This window comes from Eubalaena glacialis, chromosome 11, assembly GCF_028564815.1.
Source record: "Eubalaena glacialis isolate mEubGla1 chromosome 11, mEubGla1.1.hap2.+ XY, whole genome shotgun sequence".
In the NCBI taxonomy this organism is placed as follows: domain Eukaryota; kingdom Metazoa; phylum Chordata; class Mammalia; order Artiodactyla; family Balaenidae; genus Eubalaena; species Eubalaena glacialis.
Window position 1 is genome coordinate 113,954,458 of NC_083726.1, and position 25,668 is coordinate 113,980,125.

The 25,668-nt window shown below is 52.7% G+C and overlaps 1 protein-coding gene across 1 annotated transcript in view; it reads right to left on the reverse strand.

Annotated features, from left to right (window-relative positions):
* The window catches only part of TEAD4 (TEA domain transcription factor 4), a 77,058-nt gene that overhangs the window by 30,039 nt on the left and 21,351 nt on the right, over positions 1-25,668 (reverse strand). Inside the window, exon 5 of the mRNA XM_061206695.1 lies at positions 10,553-10,807. Coding sequence (XP_061062678.1) covers positions 10,553-10,807 — 255 coding nt within the window. The remainder of the gene's footprint in view (positions 1-10,552; positions 10,808-25,668) is intronic.

A 25,668-nucleotide genomic window follows, 5' to 3' on the forward strand; every position in this document is an offset into this window, starting at 1 on the left:
CTAGGTCAGAATCCAGCCACTTCTCACCACCCCCGTGTCCAAGCAACCTCCCTCCCTGGCCAGAGGACGGAACGGCCTTCCGCCTGGATTCCCTGCTCCCAATCTATTCTCCACGCAGCAGCCACAGCCATCCTGTTAGAACCCAAACCCCCTCCAACAGTTCCCTCCTCCCTCCCTTGGAAGTATCCAAACCCCTACAATAGCCTGAAGGCCCCCGCAGGATCTGTCCACCCGCCCCCAGCTCAGCCCCTCTCCAACCTCCTGCCACCGGCCTTCGGGTCTCTGAGCTATTGCTGGTCGTGCCAGGCCCCTCCCACCTCAGGGCCTTCACGCATCCTGTTCTCTGCCCCAGAGACCCGCACGGCCCACTCCCTCACCTTCAACCCCGCGGGCATCGTTGCTCAACAGCCATTATCGGGGGGACGTCTTCCCTAAACACCCCACTGAAAGCTGAGGTCACCCCACACCCCCTTCACTTTCTCCAGCTCTTTCTAATCACCATGTGACCCACGTACTTATGTAGTGCACGGTCTATCCCCAACTCCCATCAGGAGGAAAGCTCCTATGAACAGGGGTTCTTGTCTCTTCACACCTAAAGCTAGAAAAGTGCTACACACAGTACACACTCAATAAGTATTTGCTAAACGAATGACAAAATGTTGGTCACGTCTTCTGCGGGAACACTGTGAGTTAAAGAAGTACAAATAACCTTTCACTTCCGATTAGTCCAACATCATTCTCAAAGTGCTTTCCTATCCCAGTCTCATTTGAGCTTCTCTCTGCAGAAGCAAATCCAGATTTTGGTGGGGTCTAAAACATCTAAAAACTGGGAGGCCCTCTTTGAGAAAAAGAATTGAAAATACAAACACAAAATTAGGTTAAGGAGGTGATGGGTGGGTTCATTCTCTTGATGGTGGTGATGGCTCCATAAGTCAAACTTACCGAACTGTCCACTCCAAATACAGATTGTTTATTGTATATCAATTATATTTCAGTAAAGCTACCTTAAAATTTTTAATAAAAAATAAACAGTTTGGGTTTCCCTGGTGGCGCAGTGGTTGAGAATCTGCCTGCCAATGCAGGGGACACGGGTTCGAGCCCTGGTCTGGGAAGATCCCACATGCCGCGGAGCACCTAGGCCCGTGAGCCACAACTACTGAGCCTGCGCGTCTGGAGCCTGTGCTCCGCAACAAGAGGGGCCGCAATAGTGAGAGGCCCGCGCACCGCGATGAAGAGTGGCCCCCGCTTGCCGCAACTAGAGAAAGCCCTCGCACAGAAACGAAGACCCAACACAGCCCAAAATAAATAAATTAATTAAAAATAAATAAATAAACAAACAGTTTTGGGAATTCCCTGGCAGTCCAATGGTTAGGACTCGGCGCTTTCACTACTAGGGCCTGGGTTCGATCCCTGGTCAGGGAACTAAGATCCCACAAGCCGTGTGGTGCAGCTAAATAAATAAATAGAGTTTTAAAAAAAAATAAAATAAAAAGTTTAGGCACCTGGAAGGGGCCCACGCAGGTGAGGGGCCCCGAAGCGTGAGCCTCACTGACGTCACAGGAAATCCGACCTCCCCCACAGAAGGGCAGGCAGATGGAGACACTGAGGCCAGAAAATCTCACTCAGATGGGCCGCCGGCAGACCTAGGGCTAACACCCAGGTTTGAGTCCTGGCTCAGCCACTTGGAAGTGGCACAGGGCCGGGCGGAGAAGGCGCTCGGTCCGCAGGAGGTCCACTCCCAGTCCGGGCGGGCCTCCTGGCCGGACGCAGTGGCGTGTACTCTGGAGCACCCGTTAAACAGCAGCTGGGAGGCCCCTGCCCAGCCCCGGCTGAGACCCTTACTCCACACGTCACAGACGACCCCCATGTCATGAGGACGGAGCCCCCACCCAGCCCCGGCACCACCTCTGTCTCTGTCACAGGGTCCAGGAGCTCTGCCTACAGACAGGCCCTAGGCACAGCCCGGGCCCTAGGCACGAGGCCAGCAGTGGGGTCCCAGGAGCCAGACCCCGGGTCCCAGGCTGGCTCGGCTGCCTGTGTACATTTCAACTTGTGCTTCTCTCCTCTCGGGAGAGGCCTCCTCCTCTCCGCTGCGGGCCCCTCGGACCCTATTCCAGCCAGGCCCGCCCTGCTCCTCAGCAGGGCAGGATCCCCTGGGTGGGAGTGGAGCCCTGCGTTTCTCTGGATGTCAGGAGCCAAGGGGGGCAAACAGCTCCCTTCCTGCCCCCTGAGGTCCTCCCGAGGTCAACCCGGCCATTCAACTGCCTCCAAACCAGCTGGCATCTAATCCAGGCCTTATAGAGACACAGGGAACTGCTGTAGTTTCTTTCACTCTCGTGATAACAGTAACAATAATGAACGTCTGTGGAGCGCTTACAGGCACCCGTACAAACACAGAGTGAACACGGTAAACTTTACGTGTGTTCACACGTTCATCCTCACAACAGCTCCTGCAGCTGGTCTCTCATCTTCATTCTATCCGCAGTGTGGTTCTAGAGTCTATCTCCTAACTTCTCTTTAACACAGGATTGAGGGGATGGACCAGGGGGCACCAGGGGTCCTAGCTAGCCTAAGCGAGAAGAAACTAAGGCCCAGAGAGGGAAAGTGATTTATTCAAAGTCACATGGTTTATTACTGTCCCAAGGCCACAGGAACATCCGCTTCTAACGCCACACCCAGGGCTTCACAATGGCTGCTTTTTCCCACGGATGTCTCCCCTGGCTGGGTCGGGAGTTTCTTCTGCCAGAGACCATTCTGCTCCACTTCTCTGGACCATCCACCCCCCTCCTATCCACTGCCGATTCCCTGGGTCTCTGTGTGAAGTAAGTCCTTAGTGATGTCTCACTGCTCCTGGCCCTGACCCTGGCCCTGGCCCAGGTCCTGCAGGGGGAGCCAACTATTTGGACCAAGAGCCGGCCCACTTGTTTTTGTTTTTGTTTTAATATTTATTTTATTTATTTAGGCTGCACCGGGTCTTAGTTGTAGCATGCATGCGGGATCTAGTTCCCCAACCAGGGATCGAACCCGGGCCCCCTGCATTGGGAGCGTGGAGTCTTACTCACTGGACTGCCAGGGAAGTCCCAATGCCCACCTGTTTTCACTCTCTCCTGGACAGCGGTACTCAGAGCTGTAGGAGCCAAAGTGCCCTGGATGACTGAGACACCAGGAGGCTCCCAGAGCTGGGGGAGAAGCAGAGAGATGTAAGGAGTGTGCAGAGCCGTGAAGCCACAGTGAAGGCAGCAAAGAAGAGCAACGGCAGGGGAGCTCCCTGGTGGCCCAGTGGTTAGGATTCCGGGCTTTCACTGCCATGGCCCAGGTTCAATCCCTGGTCAGGGAATGGTGGCCAAAAAAAAAAAAAAAAAAAAAAAAAGAGGGCAACAGCAGGAGGAAACTAGTAGAAAATCCAGGTGAGCTGGTGGGAAGGCAGGAGCTGCATCCTCGTCCCAGCTCTGCCACCAGCTGCATAACCCCAGGCCTCCCACCCTCCGGTGGTTGAGATCCCGGACCGGGGCAGGAGGCCAACCTGGACCACGCGGAGGCCAGCCGGGCAGCTGGGCATTGCAGTGTGGCAGGTGGCCTTGGCCAACCCCAGGGAGGGCCTGGGTGGGACTGGAAAGGACACCCCACCAGACTGTGGCCCATCTGTCAGAGGACATGTGTCCAAAGCCCCCACAGCCCCACCCACCATGGGCAAGGACGGCAGTGGACCCTCGGGCTGAAGGCGGGGCACTCCCAATGCAGGGTCCACACAGAGTGACGACCACCTTCTCCAAACCCCACACCCAGGGTCACACATGTCCTGCCAGCCACCCCAGGCTCTTTCTTCCTCAGTCACACAAGAGCATGAAAATCCCATCTGCTAAACCCTGTCTGGGACAGGCCTCTTCTGTGTCTCATTTCCTCCCTGTACCAGCCCTACCCCAGGGCCGTAAACATATTCAGGGTTTATGCCCTTTAAGAAGGGTCATCAAAGACAGTTGTTTTGCTAATATTGTTGACAAGGTCCTATTAGAACTAAAGCTATTAGTTTTCAAAGTTGAAAAGGGCATGAGCTTCCCCGCAGGTAGATAGATCTTTGCTTCAGCAGAGGCCTCACAGGGCGCTCTTTACAGGAGCTGACATTTCACCCCTGCAGGCGGGGGTGGGGAGGAGGCCAGCCCCCACTAATGCCCACGGCCTGGCCTGGGGGCGCCCTGGCTAGGGATCAACTGAAGCTATAAACACCTGCAGCTGGAGGAGGAGGCTATTTGTGGAGAAGAAACTTTTCATGCCTGACATCCGAGCTGTTACCACCATTGTCCCTGGAGGGCTCTGAGGCTTCTGGTGAAATCCTAGGCCATCTTCAAGGCCACTCCGCCTCCAGCCCTGGTGCACAAGGTCTGTGCCTCCCTGGGCTCAAGTCATTTGAGCTCCTTAAGGGCAGGAAGAGGTCCCCTCCAGCTCTGCAGCCCCACGCTGTTCACTAGCACCTCTCGTCCCAACAGCTACACTAAAGACGGTGTCTTCTTTCAATTAGTACATGAAAAGATGCTCGACATCACTAACCTTAGGGAAATGCAAATCACACCCACTAGAATGGCTATTGAAAAAAAAAAAAAAACAGAAAACGGAAAATAACAAGCGTTGGTGAGGATGTAAAGAAATTAAAACACTTGTACGTTGCTGGCAGAATGTAAAATGGCGCAGCCACTTGTGGGAGATAGTCTGGTAGTTCCTCAAAAAGTTAAACAGAATCACCATATGATCCAGCAATTCCATCTCTAGGTATATACCCCAAATAACTGAAAGCAGGGTCTCCAAGAGATATTTGTATACCCAGGTTCATAGCAGCATTATTCACAATAGCCAAAAGATGGAAACACCCACATATACATCAACAGATAAATGGATCAACAAAATGTGGTCCATCCACACAATGGAATATTATTCAGCGATTAAAAAGAAGAATGAAGTTCTGACAGAGGCTACAACATGGATGAACCTTGAAGACATTGTCCTAAGAGAAATAATCCAGACGCAGAATGGCAAGTACTACTGTGATGTACCCAGAACAGGCAAATTCATGATCTACAGAAAGTAGATCAGAGGCTACCAGGGCCTGGGGGGAAGGGGGAAGGGGGAGTTATTGTTTAATGGGTACAGTTTCTGTTGGGAAGAACGAAAAAGTTCTGGAGATGACGGTGGTGATGGCTGCACAACAGTGTAAGTGTACTTAATGCCACTGAGCTGTGCCACTTACAAAGGGTCATATGGTGCATTTTAAGTTCTTCATATTTTCCCACAAAATATATAAGTAGGGCTTCCCTGCTGGCCCAGTGGTTAAGAATCTGCCTGCCAATGCAGGGGGACACGGGTTCGAGCCCTGATCCAGGAAGATCTCATATGCTGCGGAGCAACTAAGCCAGTGTGCCACAACGACTGAGCCTGCGCTCTAGAGCCCGCAAGCCACAACTACCGAGCCCACGCGCCACAACTGCTGAAGCCCGCGCACCTAGAGCCCGTGCTCCACAAGAAGAGAAGCCACTGCAATGAGAAGCCCGCACACCGCAACAAAGAGTAGCCCCCACTCGCTGCAGCTAGAGAAAGCCTGTGCACAGCAACAAAGACCCAACGCAGCCAAAAATAAAATAAATAAATAAATAAATAAATTTATTTAAAAAAAATATATATATATATAAGTAATAAATAAATAAAACCAAAACCCCACAAAAGGTAGTATTATTATTATCCCCATTTTTCAAATGGGGACACTGAAGCTGAGAGGTAAACAACCTGCCCAACTGGCCACTGGACAGAGTGGATGTGAACAGAGGCGCCCATCATCAGGCCTCCAGAAGCAGGACGCCAGGGTTCCAGGCCAGAAGAGAGGGACACGAAGCACAGGGCAGCGGAGGGTCCGAGGACCACGGCGAGGAAGCAGCAGCAGAAGCTCGGATGAGGCTCCGTGACCTGTCCCATCGCCTCAGTGATCAGAGCCCGACCTGGGTCCAGCCTCTGCTCAGCCTCTCATTAGCTAGTGACTCACCTCGGATGGTCCCTTATCACAACACTTTGCCCAGATCCCCACGGGGACCCTCAAACCCTGCAGGCAAAGCCCCACCTCTGGGCCAAGGCTCACTCCCCCCGCCTTCCTCCACCTGGCCAAGCTCCACTTCCTCCCAGAAAGCTTCCAAGATAAGCCAGCCCTCGGCTGACTGGCTACATACAACATAAGTGCCCTCAGTTTACTTTCCAAAGATGTTCCTCATGCCTCTCCTTCAACCACGCAGCCACAGAGAGCAGAGACCACGGCGCCCAGCCCGGCCTGGTCCAGAGCGGTGGGGCCCTTGATGGGAACCGCCCAACGGCTAACAGGCAACGAGGCGCCAGGGAGACAAGGGAGAAAGGAGAGGAGAGCAGAGGCTTGGGAGATTCAGAGCAACGTCCAGGAGGGCCAGGGCCCTGGCGGGCAGAGGGGAGGAACGCCCAGAGCAAAACAGAGCCAGCCCCGGGCCGTGGGCAGCCGGAGGGGGAGCCAGGCCGCCGGGGCCAGACAGGAGCCACGCTCACCTCCCGCCACCTGCCAGGGGGGCAGAGCCAGGCTGGGCGACGAGGTCAGAGAGACCGGCAGTGCCAGGGCGAGGGTCACACCGTGACGGGGCAAAACCGAAGGCTGCCATGAGCCGGGGAAGGGGCAGCCTTGGCCCGGGAGCCGGTCCACCGACGGGGGAGGCTCAGCACGGATCTGTCCTGCGCCTGCGTGTCACCTGCATGTCTGCCTGGCCCTGGTCGGTGGCCCTGGTCTGGGTGTGCGGGGGCCGAGCTGGGGGCAGGACTGACCCCTTGTCCTCAGAGACTCCGGGTCTTGAATCCTCCTCAGGGCAGTTTGCTCTTCCTGCCTGAGGCCAGCTGCCCACCTGGAAACCAGCTGAGGCCTCTGGATGTGGGGCACTGGGGAGGGTAAGGACCAGGGCTCTCGGGGCACAGAGGATGGCAAGGGTGGGTCCCCGAGAGAAGGAGGGGTGGCGAGCAGCCTGAGGGAGACCAGGTCTGAGCCAACTTGGCGGCTGGTCCCTCTACCGCCCCACCCCCTCCCACGCCTGGGGCTGAGCTCAGAGCTATATATACCCCCCAGCTGGGCTGCTCCGCTCAGCCGAGAGAGCCCCCGTCCACTCCGGCAAGGCCCTGCCTTGGCTCTGCCCCCGAGCCTGTAAGACGAGATGGGGCTAAGCCAGCGTCTGCACCCCAGCGGGACGTGTACTCACAGAGGACAGGTGCCATGGGGGCTGGGTCGGTCGCCAGACTCCGCGGGGCGGCCCCCGGTCCCCCTGCCCAGAGCCTGACCCACCTGAGCCGGGGCCAAGCAGGAGGCAGGCTGGCTTCGCAGAGCTCACCAGGGCCACTCGGGGTAATGGGGAGCACTGACCACCACCCCACCCGGCCCCCGCTCCTACTTACTACCTGAGCGACTCTGGGAGAAGCTCTTGGTTTCTCTGAGCTTCTCTCTCTGCATCTGCACAGGCTGTCACCCCTCCCATCACTAAGAGGCTCCTGGCCTCGGCCCCTCCCTGTCTCTCAGCACAGGGAAGGAGAGCCGCAAAGGACGCCAGCAAGGCCAGGACAGTTTGCCAAACACTGTTTTCATCTTGCTTCCCTCACTCAACGGCTCCCCTCCTGCCAAACACAATTCCACCCCAAGGCCCGCTGGAAGTGCACAGCCTTGCCTTTCCCAAACCCTGCTTCAGTCACAATCGCCAGGGGCCCAAAGATCAAGTCTCTTAAACCCTATACCTTCCTATGTGAATACGGATAGAAATAACCACCCATAACGACTAAAAAAAGCGAAGCCACCCAAATGTCCATCAACTGGGTGAACAGATAAACACCATGGGGTCCATCCATATGATGGAATGTGACTCAGTCTTCAAAAGGAAGGATGTTCTGACACCTGCTACGACACGGAGGAAACTTGAGGATGTGATGCTCGGTGAAACAAGCTGGACACAGAAGGACAAATACTGCGTGACTCCACTTACGTGAGGTCCGTAGAGGAATCACAGCCATAGAGACGGAAAGTGGATGGTGGGTGCCAGGGGCTGGGGGAGGGGGGGAGGTCTGTAGAGGAATCACAGCCATAGAGACGGAAAGTGGATGGTGGGTGCCAGGGGCTGGGGGAGGGGGGGAGGTCCTTAGAGGAATCACAGCCATAGAGACAGAAAGTGGATGGTGGGTGCCAGGGGCTGGGAGATGGGGGGAGTGAGTGTCTAATGGGGACAGAGTTTCAGTTCGGGAGGATGAGAAAATTCTAGAAACGGACAGTGATGATGGTCGCACAATGTGAATGTACTTAATGCCACTGAACTGTACACTGAAAAATGGTTACAACGGTATATTTTACCACCACACACAAAGAAACAGCTGGCCCACGGCGTCACTCAAACACTGTCTGCTGGCTCTCCACGGTCAGCACCTCCTGGGGCCTTCCCCACACGGCAGCACCCTCGGCTTTCTCCCTCTGCTGAGTGCCTCTTGCCCACCTGTGTTTGCCAGACCATTTGTCCCTTTAAAGCAGGAAGGTGAATCCCGAGAGGCGCCTGGGCACTGATCACTGCCCCACCCCGGGACAGGACAGCTCTCCAGCCACACCCAGGACCCGGCCTACACACCCCTCCCCCTCCTCCCCCTCACACCTCAGCTCATGACCAGCACGCACCCCACTCTCCACCAAAGCGGTGGGAAGAGCCCAGGATACCAGAGCCCCTTCCTCCGCAGCTCTACGGGGAGGACCTCCATCTCCAGCCCCACCCCGGACACACAGGTGCTCCATACACGGCGGCTCTCTCCTCCACGAACCTTCCACAGGGACCAAAAGTAAGAAGGAAGCATTAGAGTAGGAAGTGGTTTAGCAGGGAGGCCTGGGGGGCCCGACCCGGGGCGTGAAGGCCCACAGAAGTGGGGCCCCAGCAGAGCCACAGCAGAGGGGCTGGTAAGGAGGGATGAGCAGCTTTACCTGCTGACCAAGGAGCAGACCCAGGGTCTAGGTCGAGAGGACCCTGCTTCCCCAGCAAGCAGGAGAGAAGGAATCCCTTGGCCCTGCAGGGAAGGTGTAGGTAAAGCATGAAGTAGGCAGGGCTGTGCAGCTCCACGACTCCCTAGACCAGTAACTAAGCAGATTTGAGTTTGGTCCATTGAATTGTGTTGGTGTCCCCCCAACATTCACGTCCACCCAGAACCTCAGAATGTGGCCTTATCTGGAAACAGAATCTTCACAGATGTAATTAGTTAAGATGAGGTCATACTGGATTAAGGTGGGCCCTAAATCCAATGATTGGTAACCTCTTACAGGTGTCCGTGTAAGAGGAGAACACACAAAGACACAGAGAGGATGGCCATGTGACAACAGGGTCAGAGATGGGAGTGATGCAGCTATGAGCCAAGGACAACAAGGGCTGCCATCCGCCACCAGAAGCCAGGAGGGAGGCACGGAACAGACCCTCCACAAGGAACCAACCCCACGGACCCCTTGAGTTCAGACTTCTGGCCTCCTGACCGCAAGGATACATTGCTGTTGTCCAAGGCATCCCTTAAATTTGTGGCAATTCTTACAGCAGCCCTCGGAGCTGAGCTGGGTCAGCCCCCATGGGCCCACCACACAGCTGACAAAGCATCTGCACTGGGGGAGGGGCACCCGTGTGCGGGTGGTCGCCTGGCCTGGCGCCATCTCACAGGTGGCAGGGCGAGACCCTCTGTTGTCAGGGGCTTCAGCCAGTCAGAGACCCCCTCAGCTGCCCAAGACCCATGTTTCAAGCTGGGGGTCCTGGCGGGCTTTCCAGTGTCAGTGGAGGCTGCCCTGAGCCTCTCAACAGTCATTCAGTGTTTGTTTTGCTCCCCCAGATACCCTCTCTTCCATCCAAAAGTCAACACAGGCCCAGGCAGAACGCTCAGTCCTTCCCACGGGGCTGCTGGACACTGTGTCTCTGTGTGTTCCCATCCTCAGTGGCTCAGGAAGACTTAGTCTTACCTGATGGCTCTCGGCTGGAGGGGAACGTCCCTGATGGAAGGGTCCTCAGCCTCTCCGGGGACACACCCGTCTGCCTTGTGTACAGTTACATGTGTGCTCACCCCCACCGAGCTGTGAGCAGGGTCTAGATCTGCCCCACCCTGCCTGACACACAGCAGGCCCCTGCATGGGGAAGGGAGGGAGGGAATGAGCCAGGACGGCCTTCCTAACCGCCCTACACAGCCAAGGTGGGAAGCTGGGAGAAGATGAGGCATTTGCCTGGGGGATGGCTGGAGGGATTTTCCCAGCCTGCCGCTGCGAGGGGGGATGTTCTACCAGTCTTCCAGTACCACCTTCTCACCATCCTCCACATCCACCCAAAGGCGTCTCCTCCGAGGCCCTCCCATCCCTTGGGAGCCCAGGACAGAGTAAAGCAGCGTCCACCTGGGAGGAGCCCCAAGAAGTCACCCCCCTCCGTCACTTGGCAGGAGCGCGGTTGCTGTGCTGAGGCTGTTGCGAGGCCTGGACCGTGAGTTGGGGGGCGCTGCTGGCCAGGCCCGACAGCCTCCTTACCGTACATCTTGCCTTCGTCTGAGAGGATGATCTTGCGCCGACCGCAGGGCGGGTAGATGGCCAGCGCCTCCTGGAAGCTCTGCTCAATGTCGGGGCTCCACACGCCCTCCGCGTCATTGTCGATGGGCTTGTCCAAGGCCTGGCTGCCCCCAGAGACGTTGCTCCCCTCGGGGGAGTTGGGAGAGCTCCACTCGTTGGAGGTAATGGTGCCGGCCGTGCCCTCCAAGGCTCCGCTTGGAGGAGCGCCCGTTGGACCTGTTTGGGCAGAAACCACGGCATTGGTGGATGAATGTGTGGACCAGGGTCGGGGGGGACCCAGGAAGCACCACCCCCAAACCAGGTGCTCCTCCTTTCCTGGCGATCACGGCACAGGAGCTCAAGGAAAAGGCTGGGGATCCCAGGGAACAAAGGGTGAGGTGGAAGATCTGGGGGGTCAAGGGCAGGTCATCTCCCGTCCAGAGACCTCAGTCAGCTTCCCACCCTGTCAAAGGAGCTCAATGACCAGGCTCCCTCTGGTCATGGCTCTAAGAACCCAGATGGGGCTGAGAAGTTGGAGACGAGGACCAAGTGCCAGGGATGTTCTACATTAAATCCAAAAGGGGCAAAAGGATGCAAAATATTGTGCACCGTTGGTGGGAACAGAAAATGGGGCAACCACTAGGGAAAACAGTAGGAAGGTCCCTCAAAAAATCAAAATAAGAACTACCATATGATCCAGCAATTCCACTTCTGGGTATACACCCAGAAGAACCAAAAGCAGGGTCTCAAAGAGATTATTTATACACCCGTGTTCACAGCAGCACTATTCACAATAGCCAAGAGACAGAAGCAACCCAAGTGTCCACGGATGAATGAAAGCATAAACAAAATGTAGTATCTATATACAATAGAGTATTATTCAACCTTAAAAAGGAAGGTTGAATAACATGGTTGGACATGTTATTACATGGATGGACTTTGAGGACGTTATCCTAAGTGACATAAGCCAGTCACAAAAGACAAATACTGTGTGATTCCACTTATATGACATCCTTAGGGTACTCAAAGTCATAGAGGCAGAAAGTAGAACGGTGGTTACCCCGGGCTGGGGAAGGAGGAGGTGGGGAGTTGCTGTTTAAGGGGTATAGGGTTTCGGTTTTGCAAGACGAAAAAGTTCCGGAGATGTGTTGCACAACAACGTGAATATACTTTTTTTTTTTTCTGTTTTAAGTTTATTTTTATTTTTTTTTTTTTAATTTTTATGGACGTATAGTTGATTTACAATGTTGTGTTAGTTTCAGGTGTATAGCAACGTGATTAGTTATACATATACATATATCCACTTGTGAATATACTTTTAACATTACTGAACTATACACTTAAAAATGGTTAAGATGGGGCTTCCCTGGTGGCACAGTGGTTAAGAATCCGCCTGCCAATGCAGGCGACACAGGTTCGAGCCCTGGTCCGGGAAGATCCCACATGCCGCAGAACTACTAAGCCTAAGTGCCACAACTACTGAGCCTACGCTCTAGAGCCCACAAACACAACTACTGAGCCCACGCGCCACAACTACTGAAGCCCACACGCCTAGAGCCCATGCTCTGCAACAAGAGGAACCACCGCAATAGGAAGCCCGCGCACTACAACAAAGAGTAGCCCCCGCTCGCTGCAACTAGAGAGAGCCTGCACGCAGCAACAAAGACCCAATGCAGCCAAAAATAAATAAATAAATAAATAAATTTTTTTTTTAAATGGTTAAGATGATAAATTTTGCACCATAAAATTATGGTTTAATTTTAACCATAATTAAAATACGAAACATGCAAAGTAAAATGCAGGTCACCATTCTCTTACTCCATCCCAGCTCAGGCTCTTTTCAGAGGAAGATTCTAGCCCTGGCAGATTCTCACATGTTGGGGATATGGCAAGGCTGACTGGCTGGTACCTCCAGAAGGTGACAACACAACCTTATTCTAGTCACTAGCATGAGACAAACCCAGGGACCTCTTGGCTCCAACTGTCCAAGCTGTGAATTTCTGGACACGATTCTCAGGGGTTTGGGAAGAAGCAGTACATACTAGTACTCTTAAGGCAGTTTTTGGATTATGAGTACCAGGTGGGTACCATTTGCCTCCCAAAGTCCTCCCAAGCTCCCAGCATCCCTCCTCTCCCAGCCACCAAGCGCATCTGCAAAGGAGGACCCCCCTCTCCATCACACGTCACCCCCTCCCCCATTAGCCACGAAGAGCAGTGTGGTCCAGCAGCCCAAACCCAGGGCCAAGAATTGAAACACGAGCTCCCACCCACTTCCATCTAGGACCCTCTGAGATAAGACCTCCCCAGAGCACCCCTCACTTTCTCTCCCTTCCCCAGGCCTGTTAGAGGTACACATTGTTCACAGATAGGTGGGTATGAGGGTGAGCATGGTCAAGTTCACGAGGAGGAGCTGAGTGGGGGACAGCACATCCTGGGAGGGGTTGGAGGTTCCAAGAAGCTTGTCCTGGCTGCTGGCACAGACATGCAGTCGGAAGGAGGTTAGAACCACTGAAATTCAAAGTAGGAAACCTAACCCAATCCTCTCAGCTTGAGGATGGGGACACTGAGACCAGAAAGGCCTAGGGACGTGCCTGAGGTCATGCAGCAAATCAGTAGTGTAGCTGGGTCTGGATCTCCGCCCTCCAGGGTCTCAGGTCTTTTAGCATAACAAATGTCAACTTCCTCTCTGTGGCCAGTTAAAATAAGTTTCCCCCCCCCCCCCAAGTGTGTCTGAGGGAGTAACTTGATCTGGAAGAAACTAGCTTATTCTCTACCAGAAATTCTGGTCTTGATCCTATTGTGAATGTTGAAACATTTTTCTGTACCTTCCAAAACAAACTTCTTTAAAGAGTTCCTAACTTTAATTTCTGGCAATACGGTAGATAAGACGGTTTTTAAAACTCACTCTGTAAAAGAAATCTAGAAATGATTAAACGTAAGAAATACACTTTTAAATGCATAGCTGACTTCAGAAGAAAGTAAAGAGCCCCCAAATGAGACAACTCAAACCTATAACAATAAGCAAATGAGCTGTTACTACAACCCCAGGAAGCAGAGGATGAAGCTGATCTTAGTAATGAAGACACTGGGTTTTAGTGGCTACCCAGATGAGACCTTACACCTGAGAGATACAGGGAGGTTGGAACTGCGAACAATACCTCAGTCCTCAGAGAAAAAGTAGACTATTCACAAAATAGACAAGGAAGATTGTCTGTCTTGGCCTAAGCCCTAGGTATAAAAAAGAATTTTCTTTCCTAAGAATTTGTAGCCAAGGGCCTGCCCTTAAGTGGATTTGAGATTTGTATTTTATATTATGCAGGAACCCCCAGCCAATTCACAAAAATAAATAGTGATCCCAGGCTGAAAATCTCTGAGAAGACAATCTTAACTCAGACTGCAGAGATCCAAAGACTCGCTCAAGAATCTCAAAATCCAAAATTACAAATTTTAAGAGGAAACAGTCCACCATGATCAAGATTTGATGGGATTGGATCCCCCAAGAACTATAGATAATTGAACAATCAGATAAAACTATTATCTAATTGTATTTAAAATGATTATTGACTTAAGGAATTGGAAAGATGAGAATTAGACACTATCAAAAAGTACAAAGCAGACTGGGAAAAGAACCAAATAGAATATATAGAAATAAACATTTTAGCCACTGAAGTTAAAAACTCAACGATTGAGAGTAACAGCAAATTAGACACAGCTAGAGAAAGAATTAACAACCTGGAAGATATATCTGAGGACATTATTCATAAATGCGTTAAAAAGAATGCAGATAAAGAGCAAGAAGAACACAATAAGGCAGTTCAACATATCTTCAATTAACATTTGAGAAAAGTATAGAAAATGAAATAGAACAACATTTGAAAAAATAATGCCAAGGAATTTTGCAGGATTAATGAAATACATGAATTCTCCAATTCAGGAACCATACTAAATCCTAACCAGGATAAATTCAAATAAAATAAACAGATATTATAGAGACACGGAAGAATACCAAAAACAAAGAGTAGATCTTAAAAGCATCCAGAGTGAAGGGGCAGATTACCTACAAGGGAAAGACTATCATACTGATTGTATATATTGATAGTGAACTTGTCAACTAGAAAACCCACGATAACATCTCCAAATTATGGAGAGAAAAATAACTGTCAACCTAGAATTAGAAACCCAACCTAAATATCATTCAAGAATGAACATTAGGGACTTCCCTGGGGGTGCAGTGGTTAAAAATCCGCCTGCCAATGCAGGGGGACATGGGTTCAGTCCGGGAAGACCCCACATGCTGTGAAGCAACTTAAGCCTGTGCACCACAACTACTGAGCCTGCGCTCTAGAGCCCATGCACCACAACTACTGAGCCCGCGTGCCACAACTACTGAAGCCCGCGCGCCTAGAGCCCGTGCTCCGCAACAAGAGAAGCCACCGCAATGAGAAGCCCGAGTACCACAACGAAGAGTAGCCCCTGCTCGCTGCAACTAGAGAAAGCCCACCCACAGCAACGAAGACCCAATGCAGCCAAAAATAAATTAATTTTAAAAAAGAAAAGGAAAAGAATGAACATTAAATAAAAGCATTTTCAGACAAAGATGGAGAGAATTTAGTAGTAACAGACCCTCACTGGAAAAAAACAAAAAACCAAAAACCAACAGTTTTGTTTCCTTTAAGAGGTATCTTAAAAAAAAAAAAAAAAAAAGGAACTGGTATGAAAAGATATTACATACATGGAAGAATAGTGAGCAAGGTGACTGGTAAAAACGAGTGAATCTAAACTGTACTAACTACATAAAAATAATAACAATGATGAGGATGACTAAGTTTTGCCACACAATACACACACACATGCGAATGCAGAAAAACCATATTTCTGAACCATAAGCTCAGAAGACGCATTTGATACAAGACTCATTCACAGTAAAAACTCTTAGCACACTGCAGAAACAAAAGGAACTTCCTTAATCTAACAACAGATTTCTTCCCAAAGCCTATTGTGATATTTTGATTTATAAGAAGAAGTACACATTTGGTCTTTGTCCTGTTTCTGACACAGAGCCCCCAAAACCCTTGAAATTTCCTAAGTGCTGAGAGCCATAAAGGTATCTTTTGTTACGGGAATGAGGTGCACCTGAGGATGGGGGCTGATGGCCAGGAGAACCATCCAAGTGATAAGAGGGTGGAACTTTCAGCCCCACCCACCCGACCCCTGGGGAGGGGAGAGAGGCAAGAGGTTGAATTAATCGCCAACAGCCAACGATGTATCTCTTCCATCAGGCTGTTCCTGAGTTACATCCTTTTACAGTAAACAGGTAGTCTAGTAAGTAAAATGTTTCTCTGAGTTCTGTGAACCACTCTGGCAAGTTAACTGAACCCAAGGGAGGGATTTATTGGAACCTCCAATGTATAGTCGGTGATAACCTGAACTTGCAGGGGTTCAGTCTTGTGGGACTGAGCCCTTAACCTGTGGGATCTCACGCTACCTCCCGGTAGATAATGTTAGAATTGAGTTGAATTGTAGGACACCCAGCTGGTTGGTGAGGGGAAAAAAACCCATTCACAGGTTGAAATTGGTGACCAAAACTTTTAATGATTAAACACTAAAAGCATTACATTTAAAGTCAGGAATAAGATAAAGAATGCTGAGTTTCAACACTGAACACTCACACTGTAATAGAAGTCCTAGCCAACACAGTAGAACAGAAAAAGAATTGTGAAGATTGGAAAGGAAGTAAAATTGTCATTACACTAAGGAATGATGATAGAAGATTGAAAAGATGCTACAAACAAATCATAAAAAAGTTCAGCAAGACCAACATATCAAAACCAATTCCATTCTTTTATGACAGAAATAAGGTATTAGACAACATAATTTTTTGTATTCCAAATACCCCATTTGGAAACCAAAGCCATAATTTATCTAGTAGTGATAAATCTAACAAAGATTTGTCACTTTACAGAGAAAATGGTAATTGCTTTGAAAGACGTACAATCCCTACATAAATGGAGAGGAAACTGTGTGTTTGTGGACGGGAAAACCCATCACCAAGAGGTCGAACCTCTCCAGATAAAGCATAAATTCAATGAAATCAGGAATAAAAATCTCACAAGGTTTTCCACAAAACTTAACACTGATTCTCAAAACACACGGAAGCCCAAGATGGTTGTCAAGTCATCTAACTGAGCGCCTTCACCTTGGGTCAGACCCTTCCCATACATGTCTCCCCACTGTTCCGACCTGACCTCTCCTCTTTTTTTTTTTTTTTTTTTTTTTTAACATCTTTATTGAAGTATAATTGCTTTACAATGGTGTGCTAGCTTCTGCTTTACAACAAAGTGAATCAGTTACACATATACATATGTTGCCATATCTCTTCCCTCTTGCATCTCCCTCCCTCCCACCCTCCCTATCCCACCCCTCTAGGTGCTGACCTCTCCTCTTTAAACCCTGAACACACCCCTTGTGGGGCGGGTCCTCACCCATGGCTTACCCCTCACTATGATTCCCAAACCTGAATCTTTCCTGGGTTCGGACTGCATAGCGACCAGCCACCGATCACCAGACGTCTCCAAAGCTCTTCCCACTCAACATGGCCAAAGTCCCGTCCTTCCACTTGTGGCTGAACCTTCCTCCTGCTCGGCCTCTCAGGAACAGACACAGCCCTCCACCCAGAAGCCAGAAACCGAGGAGTGCCTTTTGACTTTTCCCTCTCATCTCCCATCAGCAATCCACGATCACACTCTGTCTTTCTCTCTTGGAGCCCTAACCCAAAGCTTCCCCAGTGCTCACCTGGACGACCGGGCAAGTCCCATCCAGACTCCATAATCTTTTCACTGCAGCCAGCGATGCTTCTACAGCAAAGGATTCCTCCACTTAAAGTCCTTCCAGGGCTCTTAGATAATGGGATTTTACAGGGCCCTTTATCCGCTGATTGCGGCTCTCCAGCCATACCTTCCATCCGTCTGCACCATTCTCTCTCCTCCCTCTTCTTTGCACCCCCCTTCCAAGCCCCAAACTCAGTTGCCCAAATGATACCCCAAAATGCCAAGCTCTTCCCCCGCACAGGGCAGAGCTGCCGGTGACCTTCCTCCCCATCCCCCTTCCCCCGGCCAACTCCTACCCATCCTTAAGGTCCAGCCAAAAATCTTTTCTTTTTCATTTTTTTTTTTAAATTGAAGAATAGCTGATTTACAATACTGTGTTAGTTTCAGGGGTACAGCTGTTCCAGCCAAAATCTCCCTTCCCCTGGGAGGACGGCCCCAAACTCAGTCTGGGTGAGGCGCCCTCCGCGCTCCGGCAGGTCCCCGTGCTTTGGGCACCTCAGCCCCAGCTCCCAGGGTGACTGGTCCCCCTTAACACACCGCAGACCCCACGAGGGCAGGGCTGGCCGTCTTTCTCCACTAAATCCTCCGCACACTGCACACGCTGGGGACAAAAGGATGAACAAATCAATGGCTATTTGGTGCGTGTCTGTGAAGTAATGATTTCTCTGTAGGGAGGATGCACTATTCTGTGTTTAGTGTCAGGAAACAGAAGAAAATCTCAGTAAATGTCTGGACTTGGGCACAGCAGAGGGAGAGCTTGAGTTGTATGTAAATCCCTTTGGGGTTTATTCTGGAGGCTTGTAAATGAAAGGGTGACGTCTGGGAATCAAGACGTCGTTTCTGGCTCCAGTTCTACAAGCTGACCGTGGACGAGTCCCTCCGTTTCTCTGGGCCTCAGCCAGCTCACCTGTGAATTCTGTCCCTGGCAGGTCCCTCCTGCCCTGGCAGTGCCTGCGGCTCGCAGCCCAACCCCCTACTCTCCCAAGCGGCCTCTAAACATACCTTGCGGACTCTCGCCTGCGGCTTTGCTCAGAGGAGGCTGGAAACAGATCCGCCTTGGAGAGGCGTCCATGTGATGGTCGGTAAGACCAGATGTCAACTGCACGGGGCCTGACCCAGAGCCCGTGCTCAGGAAGAGCTATTCACGTCACCCTTACTATTACTAAGCTGCACGTAAAGCCTAGAGCCCTAAACAGACCAGTTAGATACATACACCTTAAGCCCTAAAGCCTAATAATAATTAATACTAGCTAGTTAATAACATGAATACCTACGGCGTCGTGTCTCCTGGCTTCACCTAGATTTTCTTCTGGGATCTGACACTAAACACAGAAGGTGCCCCGGAGGCCAGAAAGTTAGGAGATGAAAAGGAGGGTGCCCCAACTTCCCTGACTCCACGTGGGCCCCTCGGAGAGCAGGGCCTGTGGTCCCTGGGCCCTTCCTTCCCCTGAGCTGGGAGCTGGGCTGGGCGGGGAGCTGGGCTGAGCTGGGGGCTGGGCTGGGCTTAGGAGCTGGGCTGAGCTGCGAGCTGGGCTGAGCTGCAAGCTGGGCTGAGCTGTGAGCTGGGCTGAGCTGGGCTGAGCTGGGAGATGAGTTGAGCTGGGAGCTGGGCTGGGCGGGGAGCTGGGCTGAGCTGGGAGCTGGGCTGGGCTGGGCTGGGAGCTGGGCTGGGCTGGGAGCTGGGCTGGGCTGGGAGCTGGGCTGGGCTGCGAGCTGGGCTGCGAGCTGGGCTGAGCTGTGAGCTGGGCTGAGCTGGGAGCTGGGCTGGGCTGGGAGCTGGGCTGGGCTGGGAGCTGGGTTGAGCTGGGCTGAGCTGGGAGCTGGGCTGGGCTGGGAGCTGGGCTGGGCTGGGCTGGGCTGGGAGCTGGGCTGAGCTGGGAGCTGGGCTGGGAGCTGGGCTGGGAGCTGGGCTGAGCTGGAAGCTGGGCTGGGCTGGGAGCTGGGCTGAGCTGCAAGCTGGGCTGGGCTGGGAGCTGGGCTGAGCTGCAAGCTGGGCTGGGCTGGGAGCTGGGCTGAGCTGTGAGCTGGGCTGGGCTGCGAGCTGGGCTTCATGGGCAGGGGCAAGCCGGGCCCAGACCCTGCCCCAGGAGGCAGGTTTGCTGAGGCCCCCGCACTGGGTCGGCCCCAAGGAGAGCTGGGCAGAGGGTCACCCGAGGCCCTGCGCCACGGGATCCATTACCAAAATGGAGCTGCTCCCAGCTCCGTGTGGCCTGCCATTCCCAGCCCACAACCCTGCCGGCCTGGCCTCTCCACAACCCCACCGCCACCCCCGCCAGCCCACGGCCGGGCCTGGCAGGTGCTTCCCTCCCCAGGCAAAGCTCCCACGCGGCCTCTGCCCGCGGCTAGAAGGGGTGGGGGGTAGGGTAAGCCAACAGCAGCCCAGTGAAGGGCCCCTCTGCTCCTCCTCCCCCTCCCCCAGCGACCCTCGGGGGCCTGCCAGGAGGGGCTGGAGGGGACAGATGGCATCGCTGAGCCTGGGCCAGGTGCCACGAGCAGAGGAACAAAAATAATCCCTGACTTGGCTCCAGGGCCTGCCCCGGCGGCCTCCCGCTCTGCCCCGCCCCCCCTAAAAGCCCACCCAAGGCCACACAGCACTCAGCTCCATCCTAGGGACCGCCGATGCCGGTTACTCAGGACTTTCTCAAAGAATCGGGAACTTACGGGCTTTTATCAAGATCTTTCTAATAATGAGAATAATAAGCTTCTCAAAAACACCTTCAGGGCAGGAAGGGAACTGTGATCCCCAGGTTATAAATGGAGAACCCAAGTCTCAAGGAGGACCAATATCTCACCCTGACAGAGTGACCTCAGATCTAGTCCTGTCCCCTGCCTGGTCCACTGTGGTGTCCTCAAGACTTGTCTCCTGCTCTCAAAGCCCACCCCCTTCAGTAGCCCTCCACGGCCATCAGTGATCACTCAGCCCCCCCGACTCCCCCTCACGCCTGGAGCCCCCAACATGCCACTCAGAACGCGGCAACACCTGGTCCTGTAAAAGTGATGGCACCTGTGCCCACCTGTCTCCCCTGCTGGCTGTGAGCTACTTGAGGACGTGATTTTCTCCTACATTCGTGTCCCCCACCACTCCTGGCTCCAAGTTGGGGACTTAGCAGCACACGGCATCCTTAATTAAGGAGTCAATTCTTCCACTGATCCCCTTTCCTCGGTCAAGGACAAATCTACTACTCGTTTGCTTTTTATCACAATATCTCTGACTCGTTGGGCGTCAACACATGTTGTAACCTCCTCCCCATGGCGCTGCCCCCAGACTGGAAGTGATGGAGGCCGGAAGGAACTAGGGAAGTTTATAGGACTTGCCTGGCGTCATCCAGAAAGTTAGGGAGAGACCATGAGGACAGGGCCTGAGGCTCCCGCCCAGTTACAAGAACAAGAGCTCTGGGATCCAGGTTAAAGGCTCCAGCCACACAGGACCCTCGGGATGGGGTTCTCACATCCTGCCCACAGATGCCTCAGCTCTTAACGCTGATGCCCCTCTCCTGGAGGCCTTTGGAAGAACCACCTCCTTCATCCCAACAACCCCTATAACTGAGAAGCTGGAAGGAAAAGAAAACTTGGGGTTTCCTTCCAGGAACCCGTCCCAATCTTCCAGATACATGAGTCCCAGGTATGAAGATGTGGGATACGGGATATGGTTGGGGGGGGCGGGGCGTGGAGACTAAGTAATCTGGGAGGAAGGGAGTGGGTCCCCTTCCGCCTCAACCCCAGAACAGGGATCCTTCTTCAGGCTGCAGGACTCATCTATGAGGTCCGGTTATCAGGGCAGGTGGGGTCTAGTTTCTGAACCCCAGGTGCTTCGCCCAATCTGACTTAGCTGTTACAGAACCCACAGAGCACCGCACTGGACAGAGTGTGGATTTTCCTCATCCAACAGACTTCAGAACTGGGACAAAAATGGCTCTCCCATCATTACCCTGGCTAGTCGCACCGGACCAGACTCTGGAGATTGGATCCAACTGTACAAGGACCACAAAATACTGCACACACTGAAGCAGATAGAGACCTCTGGGGTGCCAGGGTGGGGAGGGCAGGGGCAGTCATCTCTGAGCCTTCGCTGGCCGGACCTCATTCCTTAAACAAGAACAGGAGGGGAGATAGGAACAGTGGGCCCCAGCCTCCCTCCAGCCCTGTCCCCGTCTTCCCTCCAGCCTCTGGCCTCCTCACAGCCTCTGAGTTCACGCACATTGTTTTCCGGCTGAGGCCAGGCCTCTGTACTTAATTCCCGACACCAGTCCAACCACAAACATCTACGGAGGGCGGAGGGAAATGGAAGAGGTCCGTAAAAGGGAACAGAAAAGTTCAGCTCTAAGAATAAGGTCTGAGGACTTCCCTGGCGGTCCAGTGGTTGGGACTCCACTCTTCCGCTGCAGGGGGCACATGTTCGATCCCTGGTCAGGGAACTAAGATCCCACGTGCCACCCTGGGAGGGAGGGAGGGAGGGAGGGAGAGAGAGAGAGAGAAAGAAAGAAAGAAAGAAGGGTCTGAGGTCTAATGTCTCACATGGTGACTACAGTTGCTGAATGTTCTCACACACACACAAAAGAAAAACATGTGAGATGAGAGATGTGCTAATTAACTAGATGGAGGGGACCCTTTCACAATGTATACGCACGTCGAATCACCAGACCCTTGAAGTATCTTACAGTTCTAGATGTCAGTTACGCCTCAGTAAAGCTGAAATTACCTACTGTATGCCAGGCTCGGGGTATGAGGTCACTAGGACACGGTTCTGCCCTCAACATACTTCATTTATGGGTCCAGGGGTCCCTGCAATGATGCAAGTACAGTCCACCCCTTATTACCCACAGAACTGTCACAGATTCCGTGTTTGCAAATTCGTTCACTCACTAGAATCCATAACCCAAACTGACACTGGCGGTGCTTCCCGGTCACTCGGACGCGTCCCTGCGCTGAGCGGCCGTCACCCGTGGTCCACCTGAGGTCAAGCAAGCCCGCCCTGCCTTCCGGTTTCAGCTCAGACCCCAAACAAGCGTCCGTCCTTTTCCCGGACTATTTAGTGCCATGCTTTTCCCACTTTTGTCTTTTTGTTGTTGATCTCACTGTTTAAAATGGCCCCCAAGTGCAGTGCTGGGGGGCTGCCTGGTGTCCCCAAGTGCAAGGAGGTCATGGTGTGCCTCATGGAGAAAATACACGCGTTAGATAAGCTTTGTCCAGGCGGGAGTGATGGTACTGCTGGTCGTGAGTTCAATGTTAATGAATCAACAATCTATATTAAATTAGGTGTCTCTGAACAGAAACACACATAAAGCAAGGTTACGAATTAAATGGATGACAAAAATGTTGCGACCAGAGCCTCACAGGAACCTAACCCGCGTCTGCCCTCAGAACACTGGTTCAGTACCTGCTAATTCACGTTCTCAGTGACTTTATAGGAATCAGGAATGACAAGAATCCAGTGCACCAGGGAGAGTAACACGTTAAACCATTACAGGTAAACATCTTGGGGGGAGGGGGAGGATTTCAATAGACGCTGAGCTCAAGACCCTGGGAAAATCACACCTGGTGGAAAAAGACATGCCCCAAGGCAGCCAAAAGGTGGAGACAACCCAAATGTCCTTCAACAGACGAAGGAATAAACAAAAGGTCATCTATCCATACAGTGAACTATTATTTAGCTTTAAAAAGGAATGGGGGGGAAAAAAAGGGAGTTCCCTGGCGGTCCAGTGGTTAGGACTCCCGCGCTTTCACTGCCGTGGGCCCGGGTTCAATCCCTGGTCGGGGAACTGAGATCCCAAAAGCCATGTGGCACGGCCAAAAAGATAAAAAATTAAAAATTAAAATAAATTAAAATAAAAAGCCATGAAATTCTGACACATGCTACAACATGGATGAACTTGGGGACATTATGCTAAGTGAAATAAGCCAGACACATAAAGGATGAATATTCTATGATTCCACTTCTATGAAACACCTAAAACAGGCAAATCCATAGAGACAGAAAGTAGAAGACAGGTTATGAGGGGTGTGGGGTAAGGGGGAAGTTCTGTAATGGGGACAGAGTTTCTGTTTGGGATGATGAAAAAGTTCTGAAGACCGATGGTGATGGTAACGCAACACTGTACTTAATGTTACTGAACTGTACACTTAACAACGGTTAAAATGGTACATTTTATGTTGTGCATATTCTACCACATTTTTTTAAAAAGGGTCACCAGGAGATAGAAGGGAAAAAGAAATGGATGGAGAGGGGAGAGGGGGTCACTCCAGGAGTCTGGAGCCCAACATACAGGAGAGAAAGGAAGTTGGCCTACGTATAAGCAGAAATGCAGAGAGAGAAGGCGGGCAAGCCCCCGGGATGGAAGGAAGGCGGGGGAGGACTAGAGACAACCCACAGATAGTGGATGGGCTGGGCAGGGCCAGGCAGCTGGACAAAGCTGGCCCCCATGTGACTCAGAAGGCCAGCCGGGGCTTGCTGGAGGCCAAATAACGAAACCACCCAGAACCTGAGGTCATGAGGCCCAAACGCCCCACCGTCCTTCGCGCTAGGCAGCGCCCCTTCCTCTCCGAAGGCACGCAGCTCTGGGAAAGCTGGGCGTCAGGCTGTCTGGTCTATCGTGAAGAAGTTCAGGGTCACAGGACCTGGGTTTTGTTGTTTGTTTGTTTGTTTAAATATTTATTTATTTGGCTGCCCCGGGTCTTCGTTGCAGCACGTGGGCTCAGTAGTTGTGGCACGCGGGATCTTTAGTTGCGGCATTCGGGATCTACTTCCCTGACCAGGGATCGAACCCAGGCCCCCTGCATCGGGAGCGCGGAGTCTTAACCACTGGACCACCAGGGAAGTCCCAGGACCTGGGTTAACGTCTGCCTCTGAGCAGCTACACATTCACCTCCCGAAGCTCCTGTTTCCTCATCCCTCAAACTGGGACCAGACACCCCTTGCGGAGCGATGATGGAGGACCAGTGGGATGAAACAGGCAAAGCCCTGGAGGGCAGCAGCACGTCCCTCCCTCCCCTTTCAGTGGGGACGTTGGTCATACCTCGCTTCTCGCTTCTCGACAGGACAGGATGGGGAGGGGGTGAAAGGGAAGAAGGCAAAAGGAGGGGGTCCCACAGCCCTTCCCCGTGTGAGCGCCTGTCGGAACCAAAGCCACAGAGAGCCGGGGCAGCCAGGGGGGTGGCGCTGTGGAGCCCGGCGCCAGAGGCCTGGCTGGGCCTCACACTGGCACTCACACCGGGCGGGCCACTCGACTCTCTGGGGCTGTGTCCTTGAAGATACACTGCAGAGGGGACAACATCTCTCCTCCTCACAGGCCTATCTTGAGGATCAGGATCAATCCTGGCCGGCACAGAGGCCGGCTCCCGGTGGGAGGATGGAGGGGTGACAGAGGGGTGATGGCGGGGTGACAGAGGGGTGATGGCGGGATGGGGGGGGGATGAGGGGTGGGGAGAAGGACGGTGAGGGGCATCCTCCCCTGGACAGCGGGGAGCTGAGGAGCAGGATGAGTGAGGGGCACAGAAAGGAGGAAATAGGTGGAGAGGGAAGCAGGCCAGAGGGACGGGTCAGCAGGGAGGGGCAGAGTGCCTCAGAGACAAGAGAAATAGAGGAAGATAAGATTTCTGAGCAGATACGGGCCCCCAGCCCATCCCTCAGACACCCAGCCCAGAGGGGTGGCGGGGGTTAATGAGGGCGGGGCTCCAGCACCCCATCCCCCTCAGCTCTGCCACCAGCCATCCTCCCAGCGGCCAGGGCTGTGGGTGTCTGTGGGCCTAGCCCTAAGGCCTCCAGGAAGGGCATGTCCAAGGCCCTCCACCCCTGCCCCACCCACTGGGGCCACGAAAGGGGCCCTGATGGAGCAGCACAGAAGCCCCTCTGATCTCACAAGGAGAAGAAATCAGGTCCCATGTTCAGCCTTGCCATGATTCGTGGGGACATTTTTCCCTCTCCAGACCTCGGTGTCCCCACTTACAAAGAGAAAAGGCGGGGAAAGTGGAAGATCATTCACAATGAAAAAGAAATGAGCTATCAAGTCAGGGGAAAACTTGGAGGAAACTTAGAGGCATATCCCTAAGTGAGGCCCATCTGAAGCCACACCTGGAAAGGCTGCAGACTGTAGGACAAAGACCACACAGCATTCGGAGAAGGTGACACCATGGGGACAACAGAAGATCAGTGGAGGGATGAGCAGGTGGGACACAGGAGTTCCAGGGCAGTGAAGCCACTCCGTCTGGGTCTGTAATGCCACCATTACATGCGACGAGACATGTGTCCAAACCCACAGAACATACCACACACAC